Source organism: Procambarus clarkii, chromosome 2 (genome assembly GCF_040958095.1).
Source record: "Procambarus clarkii isolate CNS0578487 chromosome 2, FALCON_Pclarkii_2.0, whole genome shotgun sequence".
In the NCBI taxonomy this organism is placed as follows: domain Eukaryota; kingdom Metazoa; phylum Arthropoda; class Malacostraca; order Decapoda; family Cambaridae; genus Procambarus; species Procambarus clarkii.
The window spans coordinates 49,421,853-49,434,896 of NC_091151.1; the positions used below are offsets into that span (position 1 = coordinate 49,421,853).

The following is a 13,044-nucleotide window of genomic DNA, read 5'->3' on the forward strand; positions in this document are numbered from 1 at the left end:
ATGTGAGACTTCCTGGAGAGATAGCACGCCAGGACTCAGGGAGGGACCTCACAACTTGATCAGATGTCGCCACATCCACACTCACTCTACACATACCAGGCTTTGTAACGTCATAGTCTCCCTGGAACTCTTGTGCTTATGTTCAGGAATGTCAACAAGGATGGTGTGGCATAGAAGTATACATCAGTGAACACGTCCCTAGTAGCGGGGCGTTGTGAGGGACTCTACCAGTGTGGGGTCCGGTGATACCATGGCGGGGCGCACAGACACTTGTTTCGATGCAAAGTTGTCCCTTAGACTGCACTTAAAGTGACGTTTCAAGGCAATCTCTCCAGAGCACTTGCTATTGATTTTAGATTATTCGAAAAGTGTTTATATAAATATGTTAATTGTTCAACGTACAGGTATTGTTTTGTGGAGTGTTGGTGTGGCGTCAGAGTGCTGTGATCAGCACAGGCAACAGATAAACGGGATAAACTACAGCACAGACTGTCCGCTGCCTCTGAGATGTCCAGTGCTTTTGTTAGTCTTATGTAAATGCTTGTATTTACTGGGTGTGTGTGTGTTAGCATCCATTGCACTTCAACAAAAATTATTTTCAGTTTCTGTGGACTGTGTTGAAAGTTTAATGGAAAACCAAAAGAGACTACAGATAAAGTCTGCCAACTTAAACACCCATCAGAAGTGTTAATATATTCTTTGGGTGACCTTGAAGACAAAAGTGATTCTTCCTGACAACCCGGGACGTCAGGTTAGACGCCGTCCCTCACCAGGCCCGCTGGACCTATCCACCAGTCAATACCTCACACCTTCCCTGCCCAAAACCATGCCCTTTTGAGAACTCCAAGAGCATTTTCCCGCGACACAGCAGCGCCCAAGTGGCAGCGTTGGGAGTAATCAAGGCGACATGGGCTCGGGCGTGGGTAAGGGGGAGGACGAGGGCGTGAAGGGAACGTGGCGTGTGAACACCTTCCTCTTTTTGTTGACGGGAAGTCAAGGAGTCTTGCTGCCCTGGACGCCCCTCATCCTCAAGGCTGCTAGCTTCTCTGCTCAGGGTGAGTCCTTAACTGTCCTTACCTCCAGTCTCTTAAGGGTATAGGTTAAGTAATAATTGTAAATGAGAAGCAATAATATGCTTATCTTAAGATACTAAGAAGGTTAGGTGAGGTCGGTGTTTTCTATGAAGCTTTTCAAGGTAAACTAAAATATTCACAATCAATTAGTATGTCACATATGCACTTATTAAATAAGCCAATATTGACTATAAGCAAGTGCGAGAACGGGTTGCATCTAGACAACCCACCCACCTACCAGAGCCAATAATCATTAGGCCCACGAGCCGTCAATAATGAGGTAATTTTAATTTACCTAAACCACCACAGTTTTGACGTTAAGGTCTATAGCGAATAAGTGCAGCGTATTCAGTAAGAGGACAGGTTGCTAGACTAGTTACTTGTGTCACCTTTCGATATCACCCTAGGTTCTGTGTTACATTTTGTTGTCACCCTTACTTCGTGCGCTTCCAGCTATATCAGCCTCGCTGCCAATGTCACCGTGGCTGTCTACCTTCGTGTCAGTGATACTCACTGACTCGCATCTTCATATTATTCTCTGTGCTACTGATTATTTTATTATTGGTGCATCTGTGTTTATCTTATTCTGACGTGCCCGTGTGTACCCGCGATGCTTCTGCCTGCCAGGTGGCTCACTTTTTACCACTCTTTGTTATGGGATTACCAGCCCCTCCATCTTGTGTGTGTGTGTGTGTGTGTGTGTGTGTGTGTGTGTGTGTGTGTGTGTGTGTGTGTGTGTGTGTGTGTGTGTGTGTGTGTGTCCTGCCCACCCATGTTCTTTAGTCCTGTCCCTGCTAAACATTTTGTATTCCTATACTTCATCGATGATTTTTACACACCACCTCATCCTTCAACTCTCTCCAGTTGTGCACTACTCGGAGAAAAATGGCTTCTCACATCTCTCCTCCATTTTGCTTTTTATTACTTAAGTAAGTATGTCTCTGGTTCTTCCTGTAGCCGGGGTAATGAAGTTTTACTTGTCTATCTTTTGATACACGTTGATGTACTTGAAATCAGTTTCGTGATTTTAATAATTGTTCGTCGTAGCAAGTTTTAATTTTTTTGAACCTGTATATGGATCATGATTTTCAGTGTCTAGATTTTGGTGCTCATTGTAGTATTTTTTTCTTTCTTCAGGAGACCCCACAAGAACCTTGCTGGATGCTTACATTTTGACCCCATCAATATTACCAATGTCTTTTTTCCCATCTATTGTATAATAATAAATTGTGTCGGGGGACAGGTAGCCAGTTTACACATACATATTATATGAATGACAAGCTTGTCATACATGTACACTGGCCAAATAAATGAGGCTAATAACGATGCTTCTTTAGATCTAAGGACTCACGGCTGTCTCTCCGTCATTTCAATAATTTCCGTCGCTCCGTTGTAAAAATAAATTGACTTCGAAGCAAGGTTTTATAGACTCGAGTACAAACTGCTCCTCGTGTGGTTTATCCACTTGTGATTCTTCCTTGTAACTGAGTCTTCCGTTTCATTTGTTCAGTATTATGATATTCTCCATCTTTTACACTTCGTATGTTCCCTTTTCTTTCTAGGACGCCTTAAAGACCTTTGTTCTGCTGTACATGTTTCCAGGACCTAGCATATTATTTTTTCTGGTTCAACTGATTTATTGTCTGACTTTGTCTTGTGAACCTTTGTTGTGTCCATTATGGAGAGTGGATAGACCCTGTTAACTGTGTCCATGTCAGTAATGACGCCTCTTGCCTCAGGTGTGGGCGTGGTCACGTGCCTTGTTACCCTGGCCTCCAGCTTGGGTGTAATAGCGTGTCTGACGGGTGTCAGGAAGACCCGCAGCGGGGCCGTACGTCGGCTGCTGCTTCTCCTGCTGCTGGCTTCTGCTGCCGCTTTGCATGTGTCTGCTGTGATACTCCTGCAGCAGCAGCAGGCGGTAAGACGCCTTGGCTCCTGCTACTACCAATATTCCTCCATTTCTTCTCCACCCTCTTCATCATTGATCTCTACCACTATCTCACAGCCATCGTCATCACCGCAGCCACCAGGATCACCATCAACACCGTTATTATCGTCAACAACATCAGACACGGAGCTGCTGCCTTCATCAATGGTTCACCAGAACGGAAGCATCATCGTGCTGACAAAAACAACACAAAATGTGACTACATTGCAACATCCGCAATTATGACCTTTGAGACTCCCTCCGTTATCACATCGTCCACCACCACCACTGCTGCCACAACACTCACGAACTACAACCGCGCCACAACTACAGAGCCTGAGGTATCTAACCCTCATTTGTCAAGTACAGTGGACACCAGCACAGATGAGACTCGCAGAGGCACCAAAATAAAGCCAGGGAAGGGCACAAAGGTTCTTCCAGTGACGACAACGGTTGAAGGTCCACAAAATAAACAAGTAACTGACACCTTCACCACTTTATGGCCCACAAACATTATAAGCAGTTCCAATAATTATGCAAAGAGTGAATTTTCACATAAAACTCAAATAACCTCAAAACGGCAACATGACTCTGGGAAAAGCGCCGACCACACCAAGACGACAGCAGGAGTACTGCCAGACAACCCTGATAATAGCGACCAACGGGCAGATGTCGGAGATTTGACTGACAATGACACACCTCAAAAGGAAGTTGGTGAAGCTGATGACTCAGAAGACGACGATGGCGATTATAATGACGAGAATTACAGCGACAATCAACAAGGAGATGAAGTTTCTCTAGTAAGATTGTCAGGTCCCGATCGCAATGAAGACTTACTTTCTAAACCTCGTTTGCTTGGAAAGTATTCAGAAAGTAATTTTCCAGTACTTTCTGACCACAAAAAATCTCCCAAGGCAATAATTAACAGCTTAGGAAGCGCTCACTGGAGTCCCAAGAACTGGTTAAACAAAGTCGCAGTTCCACGACAGACACGCGTCGATCAAACGAACCACATAACCAGACCAGTCCAGGGAATCCCAGTCAAGACCGACAAACATATCTGGCTTAAGGAGACTCCTAGCAGTAGCAGCAGGCAAGGCAGAGATCCTTACGAGTCTTCCATCTTGCCCCAAGTCCCCCCACCGCCCATTATATTCCCACCAGATGATATCATGAAGCGCACACGTCCTGCTGCAGACTCCAAGAGGGAGGACTCACGGCATCATTCTCATCCAAGAGACCGTCCACGTTCGTACAGCAGTGATCTGCGCCCGTGGTTGTCCCCTCCACGAAGCCAAATTGATGAATCAGGAAGCCAGGAGAGTCACGGAATTTAGTTCAGGTGTCAACCCACAGAAGGTGTACCAACGAAGCCGTCGTTCCCTTCCTTTATATACAGGAGACGCTAATGCCGGCGATATTGACACTAACACGGCAGCAAGTCCAGTAAGTCATAATGATGGGAGTATAACAAAGTCTCACACAAACCCTAGGGATGGGGTTTCAGAGGAGTCGCGGAGCGCGTCAGAAAGTGAGGCCCGCGATATAGGGGTGAAGATGGGTGTCGCGGTACTTATAATTATTGGCGGGTTTCTGGGGGCAGGAGTGGAGGCCAGCGTGGCCCAGCTCTGGCACTGCTACTCCCACGGCTACGACGAAGGTGGCGTCAGCCACGACATTCTGCAGCGCACCATCACTCACACCTTCCACCTCAGTACCTACGCCAGTCACAAGTCATGGTCGCTGCTGACCTCGGGGGCGTGGCTCCTGATGGGTGGAGCCCTGTCCACCATAGCGTGCATGGTGGGTGTTGAGGTGGGCGTGTACGGCGGGTTGGCAAGCGTGCACCTGGCGCTTGTGTTGTGCGCCCTGGGCGTCCTGCTGCTGGTGCCTGTCCCCTACGGCTCCGTGGACCCTCCCAGGACCCGCCGCCCTCTCTCCCTCTACCTCGACGATGAGGTCAGTCCTTACCCTCTAAATTGCCAATGTCTTTATATTTTTTAACTCATCAATAGCATCTTATATAAAACTGCCATATACATAATGTTATGAGATTAGTCAATGACATGTTCAGTATGACGCTATTACCATGTTATGAGACAGCATGACTATGACCTCATATGAGACACGTGATAACATAATGTTATAAGATTACATCGAAGACAATAACATCACTTAAAAACACATGATAACATCACTTCAACAAAAAATCTATAGACTTTTGTACTATAAAAACACATTACTATGGTCATTATTAAGTAACTAGGCAGTATGCATACCTCAAGGCTAATACAGTTACAGAACCATCGTACCCTTTGTAATGTGACTTCACCCACAAATACACCAGAAACTCCTACAGTAGACTGATACAGTAGCACCATACTTTCAAAGAGTTCTGCTATAAGTCATCCCTATATAACAGTATAATGCTATTCATACTCTGTACTGAATAAATCTGTTCGCAACCGAAAGGTCTCGGGTTCGATTCCCGTGCAGGACGAAGACGTTCGAGTATGTTTCCTTTCACTCGATGGAATCTGTTCCCCTAGCAGTAAATATGTACCTAAGAGTTAGACAACTGTTGTGGGTTGCATCCTAGGGATGGTCAGACGTTGCCTAGGGCCCTAGGCCAACGTCAATAAGCCTAACCGGCTTCCTGTCCCTGAAAAATGGGGGAACCATAAGCACAAGTAACTTGTACACAAGTAACTGACTAAAATCACGCTTGGTTAGAACCTTTATGATATAACTTTATAGTATAGTGAAAGCAAGACTAGTTAATAACATCTAAAGTATAGTGAGAGAATCTTTAAATGCAATAACTTTAATATAAAACTGACCAGGTTAGCTTTACTCTTAATATTAATAATGACAATAAATATATCCTAGTGGGTACAATATCCAAGAGTAACGTTGATTCAACGTTACTATTGATTATTGTATCCACTGGGATAATCTTTAGTCTTCATAAGATGATCTAAATACATGATTTTGTATGGTACATAATATAAATAATAGATTTAACGTATAATAGTCAGGCAGAAATGACTGTAATGCCCTCGTTACCACAGACTTGCCTTTTAAGTTATTTAAGAAGAACCATTATAGCCTTATGAGCTAAGGGACGTCGTGTTGTTCCAGGTCCTGCGAGAAGGACTCCGGCGTCTGACCTTCCACTCGTGGGTGCTGGCCAACGGCTGCCTCGCTGCCTTCTCCTTCACCTTCAGCATCTGGCTCCTGCAGGAGATGACCTCGCAGGTTAGCAGCAGCGATATCCATAGGTTCAGTTTGGCACTCATCCGTGGCTCGAAGTAGAAGCAGGGGAAGTAGTAGTGGTAGAAATAGTAGCAGTGGTGGTAGTAATACTATTAACAGTGATAATAGGGCAGTAATAGTAGTAGTAGTCGTGGCAGTAGTGGTAAGTAAGGATAGAAACGTTAGGTGGAACCTTGAATGGATCAGTGATAATGTTTGAATTCCATCTTCGGTGGCCATCCCATGGCGAAGTTACTTTCGAACCTAGTAAAATGTATTTACCTAGTCAATGAGATGTCAGAGCTTCTCATTGCATGAATGCACGTTATGCAAATAACTGACTAGGCTTACAGATGGACGGGTCCGCAGTAATAATTGATGTGCTTCACCGGTAATCCACCAGATGTCGGTCAATCGCGTCAATGTTCCAGGGGTCGGCGATGGTGGCCCAGGCAGCGGCGCTTGCTGTCACCTTCATTTCGGAGGGCCTGACTCATCAGACCCAACGATGGATTATGTCCCACTGGGGGCTGCAGGGAACCATGGGCATAGGCGGCGTGGGCGTGATGCTTCACTTCGGAGTGATGTGGGCGTCTGAGAACGTTGGCCTAGTGGTCGTCTCCCACGCTGGATTAGGCTGTGGCTTGGCGCTCATGTGGGTCGCCGTCAAAAACAACTCTCTACTTCTCGCCACCGTTAGTAAGTATAATAATAATAATAATAATAATAATAATAATAATAATAATAATAATAATAATAATAATAATAATAATAATAATAATAATAATAATAATATGATATTATTTAGATAGTATTTGGGATATTTGTAGGATACAGGGGTGATACATTAATATGAAACCACAGCATTACAAAATTATTAATAACGTCTCTGAGCAGAACTGCTTACTTGGATGAGCTGCAGATTAGAGATTATCATAAGCATTTGTTGGGACCAGGTGACCAGGAGCGGGAGGCGTGGGCGTCGTGGTGGTGCTGGCGTCTTGGTGTGGGCGTGGGGGCGGCCGTGTGGGGGTCAGGTGTACAGGGCGCGGGGCAGACGGTGCGGCCACTCCTTCTACACGCCACACTCATCTCTGCCACCATCGCCTCCACCGTTGGTGTCACAGCCATCATCACCAGGTAACGTCATGGCGCTCCTGCCATTCTTGTATGCTAGGAGTCTGGGATGCTCTCGGATGTAGGTTCGAATCTTCGTCACGGCCCTTGTAATTAGTCGACCTAATTGTATTTGTGATATTTTTTTCTGCCATGTCCCCCCCCCCTTTTTTATTTTTATTTGTCCTCAACACATTTTATACTTTAATCTCAATTAGTATTAAGTTTTAGTCTTTAATGTTTTTCCTGCCCGAAACGCTTTGCGTAATAGTGGCTTTAGGCATTGTATGTACTAGCTCTATCTATAAGTCTATCAATTTTTGTATAACCTCTTGTATGTACGTACTTTACCTGAATAAACATTTGAATTTTTGAATTTTGAATTTTTGTGGAGTGTTCATTTGCTAGTATCAGTATTGGATGAACCATAGATGTGACAAGATGGGTATGGGGTGCATAATAAATGAACTAAACTAACTAGTATCATTATTGTTAATGTTAATATTTCTACTACTGGCACTGCTTTGCTTGTAAATACCTCTCTACGATAAACTAAATATCGGGTATACCTCATCACAGAATGAATCTACCCCTAAAGCTATGCTCGTCTTAAATATAAATTAATATTATACATTATAGTTTTGTGTTTAGTTAGCACTCAAAGAGCCTAACCTAACCTGTACAAGCTATTCTAAGCCTAATATAGTACACATATTTTGTTTTGTCGAAGTCAGGGCGTTTGTATACGCACACACTATAGACTTGTGTCAAGGTTCAAGTTCAAGTATGTTTATTGAGACAAAAAAAAAAAAATACATCTCAAAAGGATAGAGTAGCTTAGGCTATTTCTACCCCCCTTTACTTCAAGTCCCTCAAAGGGGGCACAAATTCAGTGAGTACACATACACAAATCACAATACAAGAATCCAATTTAACATTGCACGTGTCAAGGACCCTCAAGGTCGACCTACTGACCCTTCCCAGAATGCAACCTTCAAACCAGTTATCTAACTTCCGGGTGCACAGTTACTGGTAGGCCAACAGGTGCATTAAGTGAAAGGAAACGTGCCTGTCCATTTCTATCCAGGCCAGGAATCGAACCCGGGATCCCTCGAGTGTGGGTCGAGAATGGACGTGATAGGTTAAGTAATAAATGTAAATAAGAAGCAATAAGATGCTTATCTTAACATACTAAGAAGGTTAGGTGAGGTCGGTGTTTTCTATGAAACTTTTCAAGGTAAACTAAAATATTCACAATCAATTAGTATGTCACATATGCACTTATTAAATAAGCCAATATTGACTGTAAGCAAGTGCGAGAACGGGTTGCAACTGAAACCGGCTGTACTATACTAGGCCTAGGAATGTTGTTTTTTTGTCTTTTTATTTTCGTTCCCTCTACACAATTAATACTACAAAACCTGAATATTACACGTTGGCTGCAACAGTCCATTTTTATACGTTAGACCAAATACAGTAGTTGCTCTGAGTACTATAATTCTAGAAGGATGGGTTCTTCACCCTGTCTTCAGTTGGCAGGACGGACCGAAAACATCGCCGTCTCTTCATCTTCTAGTGTGTGTTGTTTGGTCAAGTTCAAGTTCAAGTTCAAGTATGTTTATTGAGACAAGAAAAAAATACATCTCAAAGGTATAGAGTAGGTTAGGCTATTTCTACCCCCACCCCCCTGTAGTTGTTTGGTCATCATATCTTCAGCCACGTTATTGTGATTGATCGTCTGCATCATTAACACCAATAAATGACAACATACCACACCAACATTGCCACACATCCTGCACACAACCACTACACTATTACACCACACCAAACAAAAGCCACCACATTCACAAAAGCCACCATAACAACCACATTTACAGCCCCACACACCATCACAATCCCCTCTACCACAACATGGCTCTCCCCTAACAACACAAATCATTGCTAGTAATTTCAGTGCAAACTCAAATCTAGTACTTGCAGGCGGAACTGGCGAACCCATCGAAGAGTCTACCACACTCTCGACCTCAACATGGCTGATAGCACTGAGGACGACCACGAAGACGACGATCCCTGCGAAGACGACTGGTTGGTCAAGAGAGCCAAGAAGGAAGGCATCACTCTCTGAGGGGGAAAAATAACATGGGCGAAATTCTGTTGTGCTGGGAAAAATGACCAGATATACTGTATATATTTGGTCAATCTTGGCTTGGCTGGAAATATGGTAAATTCGTCATGCTGGTATTAGTTCGATAAACTCAGAATGAACTGTTGATGTATATGTTATCAAACTATGTAACTAGCTCATTAATGATGTAACTTGGGTTTATGTTTCAGGTCTTAAGCCCATTATTATATGCCTCTAACCTTGTCACCTACTACTAACAGGATGAGCTGTGGGTACATGAACTGAACTAAACGCCACTGTGTGAAGAACAAAGGTGTACATATTGTAATTGTACACCTTTGTAATTGTACATTTTGTAATTGTACAAATTGTAAACAATTTCATTTAAATTCATGGCTACAGCCAAAGTGTGAAATCTCAAATCCTGAAAACACTAGCATTTTAGTAATTAAAAATATACGTTTTTGCATAGAAAAATGAAAATAATCTATGAAAAAGTTTAAAAGAGCTTGCAGCTCTGAAACAAATGCGGCAAGGCATGTTTTTTATAAAGTGTGGGGTGTTGCAATTAGAACAAGTGGAAGATAATGGAATTATGGGGGAAGAGGGGCGTAAACCTTTGTTGAGCCTCAGGCTTACTGTCCCTATTGATGCCACTACCCATGGTGGTCCTCGGGTAAATAATAAAAAAAAAGTTTGGTGCTGATAGCTTTCTCCTCACACCAACACCACAAGTTATTTACCTATAAAGTCTTGTTCCAAGTTAGTAATTGTTGTCAGCTCTTGGTGCTTCCAGTAAACCAATTAAAATATTTAGTACAGTGTGCACTCACCTAATTGTGCTTATGGGGATTGAGCTTTGGCTCTTTGGTCTCACTTCTCAACCGTCAATCAACAGGAGTACAGGTTCTTGAGCCTATTGGGATCTATCATATCTATTCTTAAAACTGTGTATGGGGTCTGTCTCCCCCACATCACTTCCTAATGCAATCCATTTGTTAACTACTCTGACACTAAAAAAAACTTTCTAATGTCTTTATGGCTCATTTGGGCACTCAATTTCTACCTGTGTAGAAATGCCATTCGCCCAGATGGCATCACAGTATACCCCTGGAATAGGGGCAGGTGTGGGACTACACATGTGTATCCACCCTCGCTGACGCCTACATACACTTTGGTGCTGATCAAGCAGGTGAACAGGAAAGATCAAGCATGTGAACAGGAAAATCAATCAAGTACAGGCGACTGGAAGGTCAATACACCTTTGTTCCCATAGTGTCTCAGACGCATTGCCCCCGGGGTAGAAGCGCCTTGGAATTTCTCAAAGAATTGAGTTCCAGGCTCATTGACATCACCAGAAACCCAAGGGCTGCCAGGTTCTTGTTCCAGCGTCTCAGTGTGGCGATCCAGAGGGGAAACGCCTGGTGCGTCTGCGGTTCCTGTCCGGAAGTGGAGCTCCAAGAAGTTCATAACCTTTAAACCCTCATTGTATTAACTAATGGGCATCTTGCAATCTTTAAATATCTAATAAAGCACAACAAAACACACAATACACACACACACTCTCTCTGATGTGAGTAACTATGCAGTCAGACATGTATACAAATGAGTTCTGATGGATATACGGTAATTAGGAGCTCAATTGTACAGGCCATTATGGCTTCTGCAGTCTCCTTTATTCTTATGGTACTCTTACCATATGGTATTACCTTACCATATCATACATATGATACGTATGGTATTCTTATGGCATGTGTGTGTAACTATGTTGTACCAACACCATATGTGATATATGAGATAGGCCAGAGTAGCATTTCAACAAAAGGTGATAAATATTTGATAGAACAGTACTACATGTTAAAGGTTTGAGTCCAAAGTTAATCTATGAGTTTTTATCTGATTTGAGCAAGTTGCTAATTAATAAGTATTCTGTAATTTGTTTAATATTAAACTCTAGGAATATGTTGTGAAATACACAAACAACTTATTATAGGTGGCTTTAACATCAATTTCTATTAAAAAAAATAGCCGCTACACAATGACCCTCTGTAAACTACTTCATTCAGGCATTTCAAATTATTAACTAGATACCTGAATTATTAGGGAGATGTACCAGGCTTTCAAGATTCATCCTTGCCTATTGGGATCCAGAGATGAAACCAAAATTGAGAAAAAAGCTACCAAAAAACATTAGCACAACATAAAAAGCAACTGCTTGAAGAAAAGGTAATAGTGCAAGCATCCAAAGGTAATAGTGCAAGCATCCAAAGGTAATAGTGCAAGCAATAGTTGCCACAGTGTTAAGAGCCTTACCATGTTGTGCCTGATTACCCCAGGTCACCCAGGGTCCTAGCCATTCCACACCCTTATTCACTCACCTGGCCATGACCTCGTGGGCATGAAATCTCTGACAGTGTGCTCTGCATCATGCTTATGCTAAGTGATGCTTGCTTTCTTATTTTTCCCGTTCCCTTTTACAATTGTGTTTTATGTCACCCACATCACATTTGCCCTAGCTTTCTATTTTGATCCGACTGTGAGAAAGGGTTCCCTTGGAATTCGGCTTGCATTTCCCCAGCTCCATCAGAGATATCTACACCGAAGGATTCGGGTTCCTTCTCATCGAGCTGACTTCTCTCAAGTCACCTCACTTTCAGGTAATGCACAGAACTTGTTCTCCACTACAAAGACTGTTGATGAGGTGTGTTAATGAGTGGGCCATCAGTCACAAATACAAATAAAATGATAATGAGTATTCTTTATATCTAAACATTATAACTCTTCATGGAGAAATGGTAGCATGTGGGTTTGGGACATCTTAGATCCTAATTCAAGTCTTGCATAACCCATAAAATGTGATTTGTTGTTTCGTATCAATGCAAATCTGATAATGTAATGGGTTTATTATCTTTAACCCACTAAAGATAATAAAAGATATAAGCCTACTGTTAGATTTATTTGGTTTTCATATAAATAATGAAGAAAGGTGATTTAATTATATTTACATACATTATGGGCTATTCAATAAAATGGACTCATATCAGACTCCTAATAAAATTACGGTACAGTATTTGTTAATTTTAAATAACAAACCATTCTTCTCGGGAGTAATGTAACCCTGATCTTGTTTCACAAACACAATACACTATTCAGCTAACATTGTTCATGTGAGACTGAATGTCAATGAAGAGACTGAATGAAACACCTATTTTTCATTCATATTCTGCAATTTTGCGAATAAAAAGATAATCTGGTAATGCAGACTAGTTGTTTTCCATGATAGTCGTGTATAAGTGAGGAATTACAGTAAAATTAACAGCACAGATGATATGATACGGTGACGGTCAGATATATACACCTACAGTAAATACAGTGTATTTGTAAACTGGTTTGTTTCATTACCCTAACCATACTTATTACAGTACACTAAGAAACAATATTACATATGTTGACCAAGAAAATACTATAACTATGACCTGTTCAAAAGATATTACAACTCGGGTTTTTAGAAAATATATCTATTATGCAGTTAGTATCTACATTTAATG

At 42.2% G+C, this 13,044-nt stretch overlaps 1 protein-coding gene across 1 annotated transcript; it reads left to right on the top strand.

The window, feature by feature from the left end:
* Positions 1-774: 774 nt before the first annotated feature.
* LOC123762351 (uncharacterized) lies at positions 775-12,881 on the top strand. Its single transcript, XM_069327616.1, has 8 exons — positions 775-1,055; positions 2,813-3,244; positions 3,370-3,914; positions 4,198-4,959; positions 6,142-6,258; positions 6,687-6,954; positions 7,212-7,395; positions 9,352-12,881. Exons 1-8 carry the CDS (start codon positions 908-910, stop codon positions 9,494-9,496), a joined length of 2,601 nt encoding a protein of 866 aa, XP_069183717.1. The 5' UTR covers positions 775-907; the 3' UTR covers positions 9,497-12,881.
* Positions 12,882-13,044: the final 163 nt, after the last annotated feature.

Coding starts and splice junctions, on each gene's coding strand:
- LOC123762351 (XM_069327616.1), top strand. CDS start 908: ATGGGCTCGGGCGTGGGTAAGGGGGAGGACGAGGGCGTGAAGGGAACG. Junction 3,915..4,197: donor ACCACAAAAAATCTCCCAAG/GCAATAATTAAC, acceptor GTCCTGCTGCAG/ACTCCAAGAGGGAGGACTCA. Junction 6,955..7,211: donor TCTACTTCTCGCCACCGTTA/GTAAGTATAATA, acceptor TGTTGGGACCAG/GTGACCAGGAGCGGGAGGCG.